This window comes from Cylas formicarius, unplaced genomic scaffold, assembly GCF_029955315.1.
Source record: "Cylas formicarius isolate icCylForm1 unplaced genomic scaffold, icCylForm1.1 PGA_scaffold_10__41_contigs__length_53128322, whole genome shotgun sequence".
NCBI lineage: Eukaryota > Metazoa > Arthropoda > Insecta > Coleoptera > Brentidae > Cylas > Cylas formicarius.
Window position 1 is genome coordinate 1,199,754 of NW_026844214.1, and position 19,905 is coordinate 1,219,658.

The following is a 19,905-nucleotide window of genomic DNA, read 5'->3' on the forward strand; positions in this document are numbered from 1 at the left end:
TTTAATTTTGGTTATTGGACTCTAAGTCATGGACCATGAAATTATCATTTTGACCTTTTTTGCCGGGAAGTGTAAAAAGTGAAAGTAAAAGTAAAAGTTTTTGATTAAGGTTTCGATAATAGGGGTTTTGCAAGGTACTCCGAGTCATAACGTTTCAAATATTTTATTTTCGGAACCGGTATACCAAAATCCTTTTGACAATTTACAAAAAAAAAATTATCGGTTGTCTTAAAAAATAATGAAAAAAAAAAGTGTGCCATGTTTGGTGGGTTTTGGTTGAGTTCTGGGAACAGGAAAAGTCGCAGGGGGCATATCTGGTGAATATGGTGGCTGAGGCAGGACCAAAAAGTTCGACACAAGCAAAGATGAGTGAGCAGGACGTTTTCTTCGTATTGCTGCTCGCAAACGGCGCATAACCTCACTACTCTTTATTGACAGTTCGACGTTGAAGTAAGAACTCTCGATGTACTAGGCTACAATAATCAAAGAAAACAGTAAGCAAAACCTTAAATCATAAAGAAGATCGACAACAACAACTTAAAGCAACCTATCCTGAAACAAAAAGTCACAGAAAAACTAAATGAGGCTTAAGCTGACAACATCTAGAGAACAGGCCATCATAGTGACCACCATTGTGACCATTTGTTTCGAGGTACTTCGCGTACGAACAACTTTTGCGGGTTTGGTCTCATTCTGAAAGACCCACACTCCCTAATGCCCAAAGATACCTCAATCTCATGGTAAGTCACATGACGATCCTGCAAAATCAGTTTCCGTACTGCATCAATCTCTTCTTGGACAACCACCGATTTTGGACGGCCTTAACGAAATTCATCCTTAAGAAAACCACGACCACAACTGAAGTCAGAAAACCAACGATAAACAGTAGTCCTAGATGGTGCTCTAACTCCAAAAGTCGAATTGAGTTCATCGATGCATTGTTGTTAAGTTAGTCCACGTCTAAAGTTGTAGATTTTTTTTTAATTTATCACCAAAAACACGAACAACACCCTTTCGACAGAACCTAACCTCAAAATGTCAAAGTTCCCTATAAAAACGTTAGTCGCCAGATGGCAGAACTAGTTTAATAAAATCCCGAAATATAAAAGGCAGCCCTCGTGACTGCTTCCTTTTAGGTCATTTATTTCTAGGCATTATAAATGGCCTATCAAATTAACAAGGACAGACAGTTTCTTTTGTCCAAGAAGGTCGCCCAAGGTGAAAGATGAACTTCGTATCTCGACGACCTTTGAAACTAACGGTTCATTCCAGAATATTCTAGACGGTCGTGCTGATTAACATCCACCAGAGCAAAACAGAGCTATAGCATTAAAATTTGGTATTTGTGAGTAATTTATACTGTTCTAAAGCGTGTTGATTGATTGGTTTTGAGCTTTTGTGTATTACATGCCTGTTATGCTGCCGGCATATGTAAGGATTGAGCGCTCAAGACCGTAAAGCTGAAAAGATTATTTATAACAAAACTCAGAAGTTTGGCTTTCCCCCTTTTTTTTGGTGATTTTGTTTAATAACAATAGACGGTTGTTGTTAACTTAACTCCTAGACTTTTTTTTCTAACTAACATTCCTCCTTTCCCGTTTTGTGATGATCAGTTTTTCACTATTCGAGGAGATACGTCCTGTGAAAAACGGGGGGCTCTAAAATCTCTCTAATTTTGCTTATGTTTTACCCACCCCTTCACCAACTGGGTGGCTTGGGTAAAAGGACGTACCCCTCAGTTTTAGCTTTTTTTCTCTTTGTTAGCCCGTTGAAGTGCTAACAACCTTACTTTTTGAACACACCTCGTACGATGAAAACGCGTTAAAAGCCTTGCGTGTTTTAATTAAATGGTCATTTGGATGGTTTGATGCTGTTACGCATCTTATAATAATTGTTACGGTTCAAAAGGCTTTCGCAGCGGCAGCGTGCTGAATATCCACGCTCGCAGTACATTTAAATGTACTGTAAATGACGTACCCAATGTTATATGATTCTCTGTTTAATATACAGAGTGTCCAATTTTACTTGTCAATGTTAGGAATCTCCGTTACTATAGCCCACACTGAGAACACAGACACACAGACACTGTGTGTCATCCAAATAAATAATCAGTTACAGTCGAAATTCTAAATAGTAAAATTGAAAAATAACAATACGCATATGTGTTTTTTTTTCTGTCCACACTTTCCGCTTCGAAATTTAAGAGTGTTATCTGACGTCATTTTGTAAAAAACACCAGTTTCCTCAGCATTAACAATGTCGTCAGCAGGGTACTTTTCTGCTAGTTTTGGCCACGTCTTCTCCCGTCAATCGTTAGTGACGTTTCTGTCGACATCACGGGCTTCGCCACTTACCTGTCCATAATTTGTACCATGTCTCGGTTTGAACTTCCCCAACCATCCTTCCGAAGCCTTGAAATTGATAACGCTAAGCTCTTCATCAAACTTTTCTGCTTTTAGTTTTACGATAGGTCCAGAGCATGGTACATTCTTAAGACGTTGCTGTTGTAACCACTGCAACATTGTCCGATCCAAATCTTCAAATATTGGCTTTCTTAGTTTTTTACTAGAACTGCCTGCCGCTTCAACCTGAATGATTTTTTCCTTGGACTTCCAAATCGTGGATACAATCGACGGTGTAAGTCCGTATCCACGTCCCACATCACTTCCACATTCCTTACTTTGTTACCTGATGTGCCCTTTTTTCTTTCGGTATAGAGACTGATAAATTCGTTATACAGAGTGGATTAATACATGGCTTTGTATGGAGACCTAATAGTACAACAAATTTTGTTAGTAATACAGAGTTTTTTCAGTTCACATATAAAGTTTTCACACAAAGATTAGAATAACGTGTTTTAAATTTGCTTGGTGATTAAAGTTCAAGTGTTTAGGGGCAGGTATATCGGAAGAGTTTAATTCAAAGAAAAACAAGTGCTCCATGCTATTGCCAAAATTGTGATTTTTAATATCAACTGAGTGGTGTTGGAGATGCTGGTGAAAAAACACGAGAAAAGCGGAACAATGGAAAATTTAAAAGTCCTACTCCAACAAAAAAGCGGGCAAGAAAGTCAAGTGGTTCGTGACGATTTTATTTTCAAAAACATTACAGCAAATTTAATTTATATTTATAAGATTATTCGGATTTGCCAAGTAGTTAATGAAAAATAATGCCAAATCCTAATAATTTTATAAAAAAAAGTAGGAAAGAGTAGAATTTTTAAATTTGTCATTTAGATGAGAGCTGGATCAGTGTGTGTCATACGATTAATTAGGCTTTGTGTGACAATACCATAACAGATCGCATAGAATCATTTTTACAGGGTTTAACAATAGGTCCTGACCTGTGCTTCCACAAAATTTATATTTTTGGCCGAACTTTACGAAAGATCCAAAATTAATTAGTTTTACGCCTACCAAATATTATTTTATTCTTTGTGGATACCTAAATAATATATATGTAAAAGTTACATGAAAGTAAAGCATAATTCATTATCCATTATACATATGCAAATGCATGTCATATTTTTCAACACAGCTGAAGTCTTTGTTGACAGACATAATATTTCGAAAAATTTAATTAACAAATTAAATGCAACATTGAAATTGCCGAAGCAAGATTCAGAAGTTTTTGTAAAATCGATAAATTGAGAGGCAAAGCGTTGTTTGTTTCGCCAACTTTTTAAAATAATAAATTGGAACAAAAATTGTACTTTGACAACTACAATTAAAAACAAATGGTAATAAAATGACGTAAAAATATACAAGGTGTCCCATTTGAAAATACACAACTTTATGTCATAATTCAAAAAACTACTACTAGCTACTATATTGGATCTACGTAAAAACATCTCTATAGGTGTATTTTTATTTCCTCGATAGCTTAAAAATTAACGAAATTTTTTTGGAATGCGACAATGTATGTACGCCGCAAAGATATTTTGCTCTCTTGCACCTCCTCTTGAAATATGGTTCCCGGATGATACTACAATTTTTGTTATTGAAGATATGTTTAAAAAATCAATTTGTTAATGGGCCAGTAAAATATAAAAATGGCATTCTTCATAATTTTTGGTAGAAAACGTCAAAAAAGCGATCAAAATTTTATAGATCTTTTTGTTCTGATTTCAAAGGCTTTAAAGACATATTGTTCCAAAGTTTTTGGGAGCTCATACATAAAATTGTAATTAAAATTATTTGCTTCTGGTCATACGTTTATCAACTGGTGCCGTGTCATGAAGATATACTTCGGGGATATCAGCAAAACAAGCATACGCGACGTTTGCAAAAATCAAAGCGCTTATTCCGGAGTTTCTGCACGTCTACCGCAAAATACGCCTGGCCAGCGGATTCTTCGTTGTCTGATGCGACGCACTTGCGTTGACCTTTCCCGTGTCACATGCATGTTTGCTGTGTTAACTTCTTGACAGTTTACGTTTTTTTTTGTGTGAAAATGATAAAAAACGAAATTGGTTTGCTTAAATGGTTAATTTTTAGAAAAATAAAAAATGATAGTTTTTAACAGCAGTTTGTTTTGACATATACAGAGACTATTGTTTTGGCCGAAACTGATGAGAAGTTAGTAGTTTAGTTTTAGTAGTAAAAAAGTTTAGTAAAAAAACAAAGGTGGCTAACTGAACTTTATATCGGTGCTCCAGCTTGAGGCAACGCCCATCAGAGAGGCACTGGGAAATATGGTCATACTTTTTGAGATTATAGTTAAAACGAATACAAGCATTATGAAGTCCTTATCTCTGGACTAATAGGCGATACTGCAATAAGCGACATGGGATAAAACTAACATATCACAGAGTTTAAGTTTGACTTTTTTACTAAGAAAATGTTTATGAATATACAATGTCCTCTCAACTTATAAAAGAATTTTTGTAATTCTAAGCCAACGTGCTTAGAAAACCGCAAGTCGTCGTCAAACCATAATCCTAAATTTTTACACCCTTCTGAATAAGTATAGATAACCTCATCATTTAGTATAATCTTAAAAGGGCCATATTGAATTTGTGTGGATGATACCTTAGGACAGTAGAAAAAAAAAGTCTAATGCAAAAGTTGTAGCTTGCGGAGAGTTGTTATTTTTTAAAATATTTTTCGATATACAGGGTGGCCCAAAAGTGTCGGCTGCCTCCGTTCTGCCTATCTAACAATCACAAATTTACAACGACATTTTCATTCCACCTCTGGAAATATAATTCCGAAGCTGCTTCAGAATTTTCTTTGCTGTGTATGAAGCACAAGGTGCCATTATTAAAAGAAACTGGTAAATGAACGAAATAAACAATATTATATAAAATTTTGAAAAAAAGTGCATACTATTATATATTTTTGAAAAGTTAAAAAAAATGAAAAATTTTGGAGTTTATATACAGGGTGTTCAATTAAATGAATATAAATATAAGTCCTCCAAAAAAATTGACAATTGTCATATATTTGCTTGTTCTTAAGAAAAAGTGCATTTTTGAAAAGTTTAAAAAATGACAAATATTAGAGTTTATAATTATACAGAATGTGCAATTAAAAGAAAATAAATCATGCGACGAAGCTAAAACAACAAACGAAAGGAAACAAATTATATTAAGTCCTTCAAAAAATTTGACAATTGTCACTTGTTTATTTTTGAGAATAAGCGCATACCATTATATATTTTCGAAATGATAAAAAACAACAAATTTTAGAGTTTATAAATATGCAGGGTGCTCAATTAAAAGAAAATAAAATATGCTACGAAATTAAAACAACAAACGAAAGGAAACAAATTACGTTAAGCCCTTCCAAAATTTGACAATTGTCATTTATTTACTTGTTTTTGATAAATGTTTTTGAAATGGTAAAAAAAAACAAATTTTAGAATTTACAAATATACAGGGCGTTCAATTAAATGAAATATAAAGGACGCTACGTTAATTTTTTAAAGGTATATGAGAGTTTTTACATTTCTACGACTACGAAAGTTTTCTTAATGGCAGTTTGGTTTCACGAAAAATAGGTACAGTGCCGCCAAAACCGCATATCTATAATAATAAGGGCCATAGCCTGAAAAGTGCCAAACCTGTATTAGTTTTAAAGTTAGCTGAGTTTTGTATAAAAATACATTCAAATGTTTAAAAATTATCCGAACATATCAGGTCACTCTGTATATCATGTGCACTGTATTTGGAATACATGCATATGTAACTGTTTTTTTCAGACTTGCGGGAGACCAAGTTGCAGAACGAAGTCAAGGTGTAGGAAACCAGCTCGAAGGCCGTAGAAAGTTTTGTCTAATTTTACACTGCGGTTTTCTCATTCTAGAATTGCATGCGATTAAAAGCGCGATACCTATAACGTTTGCGCCAAATAACAGTATACGTTTTCATTCGATTCTACATGATACAATAAATCCAAGAATTAGGTAATAATAATTCTGAATTAGTTCAGTAAATAAATACCAAGGAGAATTTTAAATTTATATTTAGTGACTATTTGGACTTAACAATTGGATATAGCTTATTTTCTACTTTTAACGTCCGAAACGTGAAAAGACCAATTGAACTTTACTGCGTCATCTGTGAGCTAGAGGTTGCACCTGTCGGCTCGCTTTGGGAAATCTCTATAGCAATGTAATATGTCGTAAAAGGCGAGAGCTCACAGATGGCGCCATTATTCTAAACTTGTAAAGGAAGAATGTTTGATATCTTAAAGAATTAATTAACTAGTACAATTTTTTTGACCTGTTTGAAATATTTTCGAACTTAACATTCGCCAATCAAGCAAAATACGAGAATGCAAACATTTATATCTAAGTTCGAATGTTGAAGGAGGCAGCGCCATCTTCAGGTCGGTGAATTAACGTTACGAATAAAATACCCGCCAAGATTGGCATTGCAATTTTCTGTTTAAAACAAATCTTTATTGGGGTGATAAATAACTCCTCCACAACTGTTCAAAGTATATTAAAGATATGGGTAATAAATTTTCCTAGCGCTATGAACTACTGATTTTGAGTCTATCAGTGCTGAGGCAGAAAAGGTGTCAATTTCCGAAACACGGTTTTGAAAAATTCTGCTGGTTGGTTATTTGGTTTTTGAATAATACCCAGACAGGTACATAAAAATATCAGCCAAAGTGCATATCTGGATGTGTTTATGATAGGTGACTGTGGAATATATTAAATCGATAATACACGTACGTTGCCGCCACACACCTCTACGTTCCTGATACACGGACGTATAATAGTCGTCGTATATGTCTTGGAACGACGTACAACCAACTATAAAAAAAAACATATATAGTGCTTTCACAGATCATAGGATTGGCGATTTTTCGAAAGTATCTACCCTCGTATAAAAATTTCATATCTGGGTTACGTTGGGTCATAAGGGATCGCCATTGGTACAAATATGACCAGCGTCGAAAAAAAATTTATTTTGTCTGTCCGTTCTCCGTTCTCAGCTTTTGGTTTCGCTTTAATAATTTTCGAACCGTTGGAGCTACAAAATTGAAATTTGCCTCATTTTCAATCCCGCACGAAATACATAAGTTTGTAAAAAATGGCCTCGATCCGACGCCGGCATCCATTTTTTTTCGCGATTTTCGATTGTTTTTTGAACATTGGCTATGAAACACGATAAGTGTCCGAAATTCGCAGCAATCGACTTCATATTTGGTAAATATATGCAGCTTTTTCCCGTGTTGTTGAAAACGGGGGTGTCGGGAAGTGTTAAAAATAAATAAATAAAAATCGCGTGTGCAAGGGTCTTCGAAAAAGACCATTTTTTTTCAAAAACCGAAGACCGAAAAAATTCTTGAACCAGAAGAAGCAGAGGGTACGGCTCCATAAAATTTTATTCTTGACATTTTTTCAAAAATAGACAGGGTGCGCCATCTGAAAAATGGGTCCCCCTATTATTGAAAATTGGCAATAATGAAAAATCTGTGTTTTAGATGTCAGTTTCTTTTACATTGCGGGCTATAGACATCAAAAACTTTTGTATTTAACGTTTTGGGATATTCCGTGCAATATTAAAAACCATTATAACCATGGCAGAGAAGTAGAAGTTCAGACCCACATTTAAGCTATTAAAATCGAGCGCAATTAAGTACCGCAAAGTATTTTTTTACAATTTTTAATTTTTTTTTTATTATATTGGCTTGCAGAAAAACCTCTTTTCTTCCAAAATTATTCATTTCCGATCGAAAAACTGTTACAGCCGTAATCCGTGGCAGACCCGGCGCTATAACTTTTCTTTCGCTCATTTTTTCGATTATATACAAGGTGTTTTGGTTATGGACAAAAATGTAAAAGACCCTGAAAATTGTTCTTTTAGAGAGTAAATTATTAAACGTAAATCAAAATTCGTAAAAAATATGTGTAATTGGTTTAAGCAGTGTTATAGACCACATCGAGACCTACAATTTTTGTATTTTGAAAGATATTGATAGATCGAAATATCAATCTAGACACAATGACGTCATTTATTATTACGGCGTGCTGTCGGGAAACAAGTATTTTGTCGAAAACTATTTATCCTATTCATTCACAATTCATATGCCGGAAAACGTGGGAGATCTAGGGCTATAACTTTTACTTTGAGCAAAAAATAGCCAGTCCGTTCACACAGTGTTATAGGCCGTATCAAGGGCTACACAAACGCTGTTCGGGATATTTGAAAAAATATGTTTTTCCTGTATCGACTCTTAAGACTTTTTATTATGCTCTGGTCCATCGGCTGTAACTTGTTGTTTTGGCTAGGAGAAATGGCAATTCAATATTCAATATTCAATATACACTTTTCGCTTCGAAATTTAAGTGTTTTATCTGGCGTCATTTTGTAAAAAGCGTTAAAAATGTCGTCAGCAGGATACATTTTTAGTTTTGGCCACGTCTTGTCCAGCCAATCATTAGTGACATTTTCGTGGACACTTATCTGTCCATAATTTATACCATGTGTCTGTTTGAACTTCCGAAGCCTTGAAATCGATAATGCCAAGCTGTTCAGTAAACTTTTCTGTTTTTATTTATCACGATAGGTCCAGGGAGTGGTACATTTCTAAGACGTTGCTGTTGGAACCACTGCAACATTGTCCCATCCAAATCTTCAATTTTTTTCTTTCGGTATAGACAAATTCGTTACACAGAGTGGATTAATACATAGCTTTGTATGGAGACCTAATAATACAACAAATTTTGTTCGTAATACAGAGTTTTACGTTATACAGTTTCGCTATAGGGAGTCTCTTCTACGTTCCTGATACTCGAACGTATCATAGTCCTCGTACATGTCGTGCAACAACATTGTTGGAAATCATCTAAAACATATATGCAACATGTATCGTGCGTTCAATTTATCTTTTTAACAATTTAATTGCCCGTAACTTTTTTGTTTTTAGAGATATCAAGGCAAACAAGAAAACAAATTGTAGGATTAGTAGCCAATTTTTTTTCTAAGTGACGTATAAAACAAAGAAAGTAAAGAATTTTTTACTTTAGTGTGTCTTGTCATTTTTAATGTTTTTGTTCTACTTTAATTTGTAAATAATTATTGCTGTTGCAGTCAGTCACAGCACTGTTTGAAATTTATAAAGATTTCCTATTCCTATCGATTTGTCAAAAACGAGTCTACTAAAGTGCGTTATATCATTGTAAATTTAAAAAAATATGATGTAGGCTTATATGTCAGAAAATTGTTAGTGTTTTGTTTTATACGTCACTTGGCTACTAACCAAATATTTTGTTTTTTTGTTTACATTGATATCTCTTACAGCCAATTAAAATGTCATCAATATAAATTGAACGCACGGTACGTTTGGGGTCATTAAAAAGGTGATGGTGCATTTTATTTCTGTTCTATTTTTATTTCAACATACGCATAACTGACACTCATCTCCTGTAGGAAATTTAAGCTCTAGGAATTAACGCAATAAAACAGTTGATTAGGTTCTAGTTCTTGCATCTGGGCACCTGGTTTCCCACGAGAACTTTTGAGGAAATAAATAAAAGTGGCAAAAAGCAATTTCGCGCTGACAAACAAAATTACCAACGAACCAGAAGCGATTACGTCTACTTAGCGGGACATTCGGTAAACTTTAATTCCCCTGTCAAATGATAAAAATACAATTTATAAACGTTATCGATGGATTTGCGCTGGTTGGAAGATCCTCGCTCCTATAACGATTTCAGTTTCCACGAATACGTTTATAGGGTCACACAATGAAAACGTATGTTTTTTTAATGTTGACGTATGTCGCTACCACTACAGAGGGCGCTAACATTTTGATAACGTTCGAAGCTCCCAGAAGAAGCCACCAGATATGGATCAGTAACGTGGTGGAGCAACTATTAGAGAGAAAACACAACGTTACGATGGCGATACCATTTCCGGATACCTTGGCGAGGATCAAAGCCAAAGTAAGGGAATCCATTGATGAGGTGACCGCCGAACATGAAAATTACACCTCCATAGCACTGGAAGGTAATTGTCTTAATCTGAATTCTGTATTGTTACGATTATATTACGCCTCGTGTTGTAATTAAGAACACTGTAGTGCTCCTAACCAAGCGCACTTCAAAGCTAAAATATTCTGGGAATCTCAATAAAAATATCGATTCCATTTAGTTCTCAGAACGACGCAACGCATATTATCAACATATATATAAATATTATTGTATTGTAGTGCGGTAAACGGCATTTGACTCACGAGTGAGTTAAAAAGTTTACCGACCGTGTTGCCTACTATAATATTTCTACGACCTTTAGTTTTTGAGTACATTTTCGCAAAACGACACGAATACATTCACTGACATGACCTTCAGAATTGACAAACGTCAAAATTCAAACCGTGCGGTAAAATCTCCTAAAACATCCGGTAAAATCCCGGAAATGTCCGAAGTGGCTCGGATCCGTGCGAAACGAAACGAATGCTGTAAACAAGTCCATTGTAATTTCCCAATTTTACGAACACTTTTCAGGAATCATTACCTACCACAAGCATTTTGACCAGAGGCAGCTTATCCACTCGGGGCTCGTGGGATCCCTTAAAACATCCCACCGTTACAATTATGACATTTGTGACCGAGTTTACCGATCGAAGGGCTTTCAGCGTCTATGGAGCTACCCGGATAGTTTCAAATTCGATTTAATCATCGTCGACGTTAGTTTGGGTCAGTGCCTGTATCCGTTAATCAAAAAATTTGGAGGAGCTCAAGTAGTGGGATTTTCTCCGTCTTCGTTAAATCCGTATCTGTCATCGGTATTTGGCAGTGACGATCAGTCAGCTTATATTCCTTCACGACACTTGAGGTAAGTTTTGTTATTGATGTTTTCTTAAGGATACGATGACAATAGTAACAAATGGACCGTCACGTTTTATACCCAGCATAACAAATGCTAAAATAAATACAGACAATGGACAGAAAGAACAAAAAATGAAAAGAACACAATAAAACTTGAAAAAAAAATTAATAACTAGAAATAACAATAATAATAAGAAAGTGGGAACATTCTATAACTTTTAAACGGCTTGAGCTGGCGATTAGAAATTTGGAAGCTTCTCTTAGCAGAATCTCTATTCAGTGTTCATTAGATCTTCGACGCTCTTTTACCCGCCAGGTCATTACACCTGTTTGTTAATAATTTTATGCTGTGCCCGTTAAAATGCACTTTATTTTTATTACAGTTAATCCATTTTTTATAAGCATCGTTCAAATGTTACAGGGACGTAGACTTGAGGTTTTTCTTCGACCGCCTGCTGAATTATTTGACCAACAAATTCGAATACGTTTTCAAACAAAATTGGGAACTCAAATCGATAGAGAATCTAGCCGAGAAACATTTGCAGGAGGAGTTCAACTTCGAAGAACTCCAACGGTCCGTTTCGTTGCTCTTGGTCAACTACAATCCGCTTTTGAATCGGGCTCAACTGCTACCTCCAAATATCGTGCCTGTCGCTGGTTTGCATTTGAAACGGCCTGAGGAATTACCCTCGGTAAGGCGGACAACATACTGTCGAAATTGTTCTAAAATAGATTTTAATTTATATATATTTTTTTGAAATTGCGAAAAAACTAAAGTTCCATGCTTGATACAAAATCAAACTTTAATATAATACGCACATGCGTATTTAATACGTACATATATTTATGTGAGCCAAATAAAATAACCCACGACCTGGAAACCCATGGGAGATACAAAAAAGTTTCTTACAAAAGTGTCTTTGACTCTCCTGAAAATATAAAATATTATAATTTATGAACTTTAATCCTTGGTTGAAATAAAAGTCACTTTCTTAAGAAATTCCTATTCTAATTTTGCGTAGGTTTGGCAGAAATTGAGGTTATGGTTTTTTGTTGCATATTTTGATTGCCCCATATAAAATTGTGTTGTGGTGCTGATGATCCAGGTATTGCAACGAAAATTTAACCACAGAATAAGGAGGTGATACACTAATGAATCAGTTTGACAAATGCGCCTCAGCTCATACAGGGTATCCCAAATAGGTGGTGACGTTTTGGCGGATTTAACTAACAAAATCTCAAGATTTTCAAATGTATGTTTAAATTTTACTCACTTTTTGAGATATTCGAGGATTAATTATTGTTTATTTTAAGGCTGCCCACTATATGTCACTTGTTGGTAATATTAGAAAATAGCAAAGACACGATATTACTTCTTTTATTATTGGTAACAATACAGGGTGTCTATTAATACATGGAAATTTTGAGAAAAACCGACGCTGTACTACACACTTTAACAGATTTAATAAAACTTCAAAATTCATATTTAAAGAAACATTTAATAGCTGATTATTTAGGTTGATTGAAAATTATTATTAATAAAAATAAATAATTAAAGTTCATAGGATAACAAAAAAACTGTAACTTATTTAAAATACAAATAAAACATATACTACCAAAAAACTTGACAACTATGACCTTTTTGAATAGAAATATGAAAAACAACAAAAACAGAAATGTCAATTTTTGTTTAGGCCTTAATTAGTCAAAAAAAGATTTTTAAATATCTCGATGTTTCTTTATTGTTTTGATGCCAGATGAAACGAGAATTTTAAGAGGAACATTTTTAACTAAACTTTATGGACCGAATTTTTAGTTAACTTTTTTTTTGTACAGATTACTTATTCAAATTTGTTAAATTAACTAATAAATGTTTCTTTAAATGTGAATTCTGAACTATTAATGGAACCCCGTCTGAATTTATATATTTTATTGTTAGCAATAAGTTTTATTCTTATATCTGGAGTATTATATCTTTAAAAGAAGTGGTTACGTTTCTTTGCTATTTAAAAAATACCTAATATTTTTATAGTGGGTCGTTGCTCATGTCAAAATCTAATAAATGTTTACAGAAATGTCTATATAATATATTTAAGATACAAAACCTAACCTAGAATACATAAAAATTTATTATTTATTATATTTTTTATATATCCTATCTTTTTTGTTCCTTATTTTAGCAGTTAGCGGTATACATTTTTTTCGTTTACTTTTTGTTCTTTATGTACTTCTATCTAATCTAACTAACCTTATTTGTTTTTTACACTGATTTGCTATAACATTTCGCTTTCCCTATTTATTGTATTATAGCAATGTTTTGTATTTTGTAGTTCGTTTTTTTGTTGTTTTAACAAGTAATTCCTTTGCGTAAAACATTTGTACTCTGTAAACAACTGTACAAGAGACTAATTTCATGTTTTTTTTTTTTGAAAGACGAATTTTGGGAAATGTTTTTGCATAATGTCGAATTTTTTAAGATGTACTTCTCCTCATCTCAAAATTGTAAAACTGACCACTGGAATGCATAATGAACATCTGAAGTTCATTCAAAACGTTTCTAAGATAATTTAATCTGCAGCTTTAGGTTGTTTGTTTGTTGTAGCATTCCTCAGTATTTTTGGATATCTAAATTCGGTAAACCCCGTCTATATTTATATATTTTACTCTAGGGTATAATAAACTCTGGGGAAGAACCAAAAAGTGATATATTTTTTTAATAAACTTTTTTTTGTCAAAATATGAATAAGCAATTTGATTGGTGATATTGGTACACATTGTAGTGAAGTTAGTGTTATCGCATTATTCCTCCCCTATACCGAACAGAAAAAAATGTTTTCAATTTTTATTTTTAGGTGTTGGCTATGATCTTAAATAAAGCATTCCTCGGCGTTGTATTCGTTTCCTTGGGGACGGATATTCAGCCCGAAATTTTATGCCACGCTGATACTAAAACTATAGCGAATGCGCTTGGAAGATTGGTCCAAAAGACGGTTATTTGGAAAAACCGCACCATAAATACGGACCTGCCTGAGAATATCGTCGTCCATGCCTGGATGCCGCAAAACGAACTGCTCGGTATGGCAATGATATTGAGTTTGTTTTTAATTACATTTATTTATGTTTTCAGCATTATGTTTATCATTGCCTTTTACTGACTTAACTAATTTGTTGTTTCGCTTTAAACTGTATGCCTAAATTCTACCTAATCTAAATCATTGTGATGAAGGATCTGGAAGAATCAATACTAAGTAGTATCACTTTCGACATTCCATTTTTTTACAGTTACGTTGACGATTGCATTATGGCAATACCCAAGAGTAAACAAGATGAAGTTGTACGACTGTTCAATACCTATCATCCAAAAATACAATTCACAATCGAGGTTGAATCAAAAAACAAAATTAATTTTCTTGACCCTAAAACTGAGTGGTACACTAAAGGAACTTGGTCATCTAGATATGTTGATGTTAACTCCCAACATCCCATACCCCAAAAATAGTCACTCATTATTGGACTGGCTATTAGGCTTTCCGATCCTGCCTTTAGAAGGACATCCATAAGCAAAGCGAAGCAGGCACTAAAATTAAATAATTCTCAATAAAAAATAGAAAATGACATATTTAAAAAACGCATAAACCTATTTTATAATCAAAATCAACTTAAAAATAATAAACATGAAACCAAAGGAAAAAAAATAACCTCTCCTTGCCCTGTATACCGGGTATGTCGGAAAATCTCAACAAGATTTTCATAAACCCTAACATTACTGTCGCACATAAAGGTTTTAATTTAGTGCGACGTCACTTTAGATATCTAAAAGATAGGCTTCCCTATGAAAAAAAAGCCACGTCATTTATGAAATACCATTGGTCAGATAAGCCAGTATCTTAAAAACATTCCTTTAATTTTGAAAAAGTAAAAATTCAAAACAAAACAATACAAAGAAAAGAGAAATCCTAGAAATGATTGAAATTCAAAAAAAATAAAAATGTTATAAACGCCAAGACAGACGTCAACAATCATAGTAAAATATATTGCAGCATACTTAAATAATCAGTTTTCTAGTCTAACTCAATGCATCCAAATATTTCGCATATCGCACGATTTTATATCGTTCTGTGCGAAAAGGAACGCAGTCGAAAGAGGAAAAAAAGTTATAAAAAAAACAAAAAACTCTATTTATTTGAATTCGATGGGTTTCTACCCCCTTGTGTTAATTGTAGTATTGTGAACCATTGTTCCATGTGCGTGAGTCGTTTTATATACATTTTTTTTGGATTGTGTCACACAAGGGTGAGTTGTTATATATAAGAAAAGAAATAAGGAACAATAAAACAAAATTCTAGATACATGACCCAAAATTTTAATAATTAATATGATGCTCCTTCACTTTGACCCTAACTGTGTAAGTAAGATTTATCCTATACTGACTGATCTCCTTCTCAAATGTAACTTTTAGATTATATTTTTCTGAGGAAGGTCACTTTTGGAACGAAACGTCAAATAAAAAATGTAGTATTCTAATTTTGTCTGGTTCTCTTCATGACCAAGTAGTTCATTACTTTTTATTTAGCGCCCAGCATTCAAACCCAAATGTTATGTAAACAATTTTGAAAAAATTCATTTTTATTTTCCTCTAAATGTCCCTTCTTGCTCGCTTTTACTATTGATATGTACTCCTAGGTATTTGAAGTTGTCCGCCTGGTCCAGCTATCTACCATTCACGGCGATTTTAATATCTGCTTCCTCTCTACCGTGTTTTCCCACATTAGTTTCTTCTTTTCTTTTGCAAAGGTTCACACCATGCGTCTAGCTTCGACTGTGATTTATCTTCTCTACTGGCAAACATCGCCAGGTCGTTTGCAAAAGTACATTGTCTGGTCCATTACTCGTTCTTCTCCATTTCCTTTTGCAGAGTTTTTTCATTATTCCGTTATTTCTTCTTCTTTTATTAGCAATTGCCTTTGTTTATTTTTAATTTGGTTGATCTTCTCCTCCTCCCACGAAAATTTTTCTATTTTATTTCCGAATTGTTCCCATGATTTTTTCTTAGCGTTTTTTTTTTTTTTACTCGGTCTCTTTGTTGTTTGCAATCATTCCATTTTTCATTTGTTCCTTCAACTTTTGCTAAGTTGAATAAATATTTTTATCCATGATAAAGAGGCACAAGAGTCGAAAAAATTTACTAAAGATTGAATTACAAAAATTATTAGTAGTAGCAAAAAGTTTATCATACACTGGTTGGTCGACCCACGTAAAGCGTCATCATTAAAAAGAATGCAGAATGCAGAATACAGTTACATACATTATATACACGTATGCAATTATTTAATAACATTTAAAAATAATAATAACAACTATGATACGTAAGTCGAAATTTTTGCAAATTGCAATTTTCAATATTTCGAATTATGCCATTTAAAGTTTGGATACTTATTTTTAAAATTTTGGGGTAAAGTTCGAAATTTCACGGTAAAATTTCAAGATGCACCTTAAACTTTTAATCCAAAATTTTAAATTTGAAGATAATACCAATTGTTTTTACATGTAATTTGACTCAGAAAATGGCTAATTTCTTTTCCAGCTCACGCCAACACAAAACTGCTCATAACGACTGGTGGATTGCTGAGCATACAGGAAGCTATTGTGCACGGCATCCCTGTGATCGGACTTCCTATCACCGAAGACCATCGGGAAAACATGAAAATTATCACAGAAAATAAACTAGGTTTGCAACTGGATGTCACCAACTTGACCGAAGATCTGATTTACGATTCAGTCACTACAGTTTTAAACAACCCGGTGTACGCCATTTTTCGACTACACGGCAGTTCCCACCAATACGTTTTCGAATTATAGCCAATCCGTATTTTTTTAAAACACTCAGTGTATGTTCAATGTGAAAGCAAATTTACGTATTTTCTGGAAATTTAGATTTCGAATTCGGATCATATTTTCGGATTTCCGTTGCTAGTAACATGACAACAAAATCGCTGATCGAATGGTCTTTTTGAAGTACTACATTCTCTGAGAAAGTAAAGTTGCGTGCCTAATGTTAACTTTTGACTTAAATTTCATTTTTTTTTTAGAAACCGCTGATCAAAACATAAGAAATGCTGTTATCACCACCTCCATAAGGGCTCTGTCCATTTTTAGAGATAAAAAAAACAAAAATCTATTTATTTTGTGTACTTTGCACATCCCTCGGTGCATCCGCACATCACGAAGTTTTAAATATTAAAATCTGAACTGAACCCCTCAATTCTAATTGTCTCACTTTCAACTGAGCTATTTAACCATGTTTCACTCACCCCAACAACGTCATAATCACCAGAGACCGCTATATACTTAAAATCGTTCGAACGGGCTGTCAAAGATTTTGCATTCATATGTGCAATTTTAAGCTTTTTTACGTTAAAATTCCTTTTCCACACCTGTATATACATACATTATTAATTTATACAGTGTATCTTTGGCAAATGAGATCCTTATCATTAAAAAGCCTTTTACACCTAGCTGCAGGTTTTGTTTCACACGTGTCGTAATGTTAGCTCGGGCAGATTTTCACGGCTTTACACCAAAAGAATGAACAAAATTGTGTATTTTACATACCGGGTGTTTTCTAATTGAATGTCCCCAATCAAGGGGACGAATTTTGGGTCCATTTTAAAAAGGAAACTTCATACGAACACACCTAAATTTAATTACCAACCACTTTAAGATAATTTTTGCAGCGAACAGAGTTAGCGGGTCCCTAAACACGTTGGTGGTAGCGGCCCTTAGAAGTCATAAGTTGATTGTGTTTTTTGCAGGTTCAAAGACAACATGGACACATTCTCGCTCAAGTTTAAGGCCCAACTGGAAAATCCTGTAGTCAAGGCGGTACGTTGGATCGAATACCTTTTGAGATACAACGATACGTCGTTCTTAAGTCCTTCCACTCGATACGTCAGCAGTTTTTCGGCAAAGTCTTTCGACGTCGAATTGTTTATATTTGTGGTGTTATTGTTCGCCATCTTCTCTATTGCGCGGGCATGCTTAAGCTGTTTGAAACTGATCTACCGTTATAGAAATCGCACTCAGGTAAAAGTAAAATCCCAATAAAATATATATGTTGAACTGAGGTGGCTTTTACATGATGAAAATCCATTTAACGGAATAAATAAGAACTGAAAGTAATTATATATATTCATATGACAATTGCTTTGACAACAACCTGTCTTTATCATATGTAATATTTACAAACTACCTATTTATTTATTTATTTTTTTATTTAAATCTAAAGCTACAAAAAGTAGAAAATCAAGTTTATTAGAAGCCATGGAGGTTAACAAAATGAGACATTCAAATGTATTGCTTAACGATCAATTAATTTTAAATACCTCTCCATTATTAAACTCAAATTCTCACAACAACATTAATTAAGGTTTTATTGTAATTTTTCGGTATATATAGCAGCAAGTAGTTTGTAAATATTACATTTGATAAAGACACGGTGTTGTCGAAACAATTGTCAAGTGAATATATATAATTTCGTGAAAATCTGAACTTTTAGTTCTTATTTATTTTGTAAAATATACTTTCCAGTGAAAAGTTTTTAAATTTTTTATTAGGAACCAATAACTATGCAGCTTTGAAGAAAATAATTGGCATTGAGTTTCTCAAGATGCGGTTTCGTCGAGCTCTAGTCCTAAAAATCTAGCATGCTTTTTTATTTCAACTGGGTTCCCGTCCGACCAGACATTCACCGAAAGATCTTTTTTGTTTTCTGGGTATTTCAAAATCAGCACACTTGTTTTTTGGACATTCAAAAATAGTTCGTTGGTGTTAAACCGGCTATTTAGCAGTTCAAGTGCTGAATTAATTCTACTTAAAGAGTTTGATAACATTGTGAGGATACTAACTTGAACAGTAGTCAGCGAACTCTAATAGACCCAAACTAGGTAGGTCAGCAGAAAGTTCATTGATAAAAAGGATAAATAAAACATAGCCCAGCACTGTACCTTGCGGTACGCCTCTATCTACAGATTGGACTTGAGATTTTTTAATTTGACACAAGTTTCCCCTCTCCTGCTTTATTTCAACATGCTGCCTACGATTTGTTAAGAACGATCTGAACCAGTTCAGGGCTGTTCCACGAATTCCGTATTGTTCCATCCTATTCAAAAGAATTTCGTGGTTCATACAGTCAAACGCCTTGCTAAGACCACAAAATATCCCAGCACTGTGCTCTCCAGACTCAATATAGCTTATAGCATGAATGGATCGCTGTTTGGGTTAATCTACCTGTTCTGAAACCGTGCTGACTTTCAGACAAAATTCTGTTTTTACTTAAATAATCGGTCAAGCGGTCAAGCATGGCGTATTCAAATATTGGACGATAATTTTCTGCAGAATGTCTGTCGTCCTTTTTAAAGATGGGAGCCACACTCGAAACTTTCAGGGAGTTCAATGGACTCAGGATATAGTCGGCACACTTTCTGAATATTACAAAAGGCACACTATCAGCGCCATAAGAATTTTTGTTTTTTATTTTATTTTTTATTAAGTTCGATATTTCCTCTTGAGAGAAAGGTCTAATGTACATATTTTCAGGGAAGCTTCCAATTACATCTAGAA

General features: G+C 34.0%; 1 protein-coding gene across 1 annotated transcript; it reads left to right on the forward strand.

Annotated features, from left to right (window-relative positions):
* The first annotated feature begins 10,185 nt into the window (after positions 1-10,185).
* On the forward strand, positions 10,186-18,398 carry LOC132702884 (UDP-glucosyltransferase 2-like). The gene is made up of 6 exons (XM_060671737.1): positions 10,186-10,465; positions 10,963-11,293; positions 11,708-11,978; positions 14,139-14,361; positions 16,871-17,090; positions 18,099-18,398. The coding sequence occupies exons 1-6, from the start codon at positions 10,204-10,206 to the stop codon at positions 18,388-18,390; spliced, it is 1,599 nt and encodes a 532-aa protein (XP_060527720.1). The 5' UTR covers positions 10,186-10,203; the 3' UTR covers positions 18,391-18,398.
* The last annotated feature ends 1,507 nt before the right edge of the window (positions 18,399-19,905 follow it).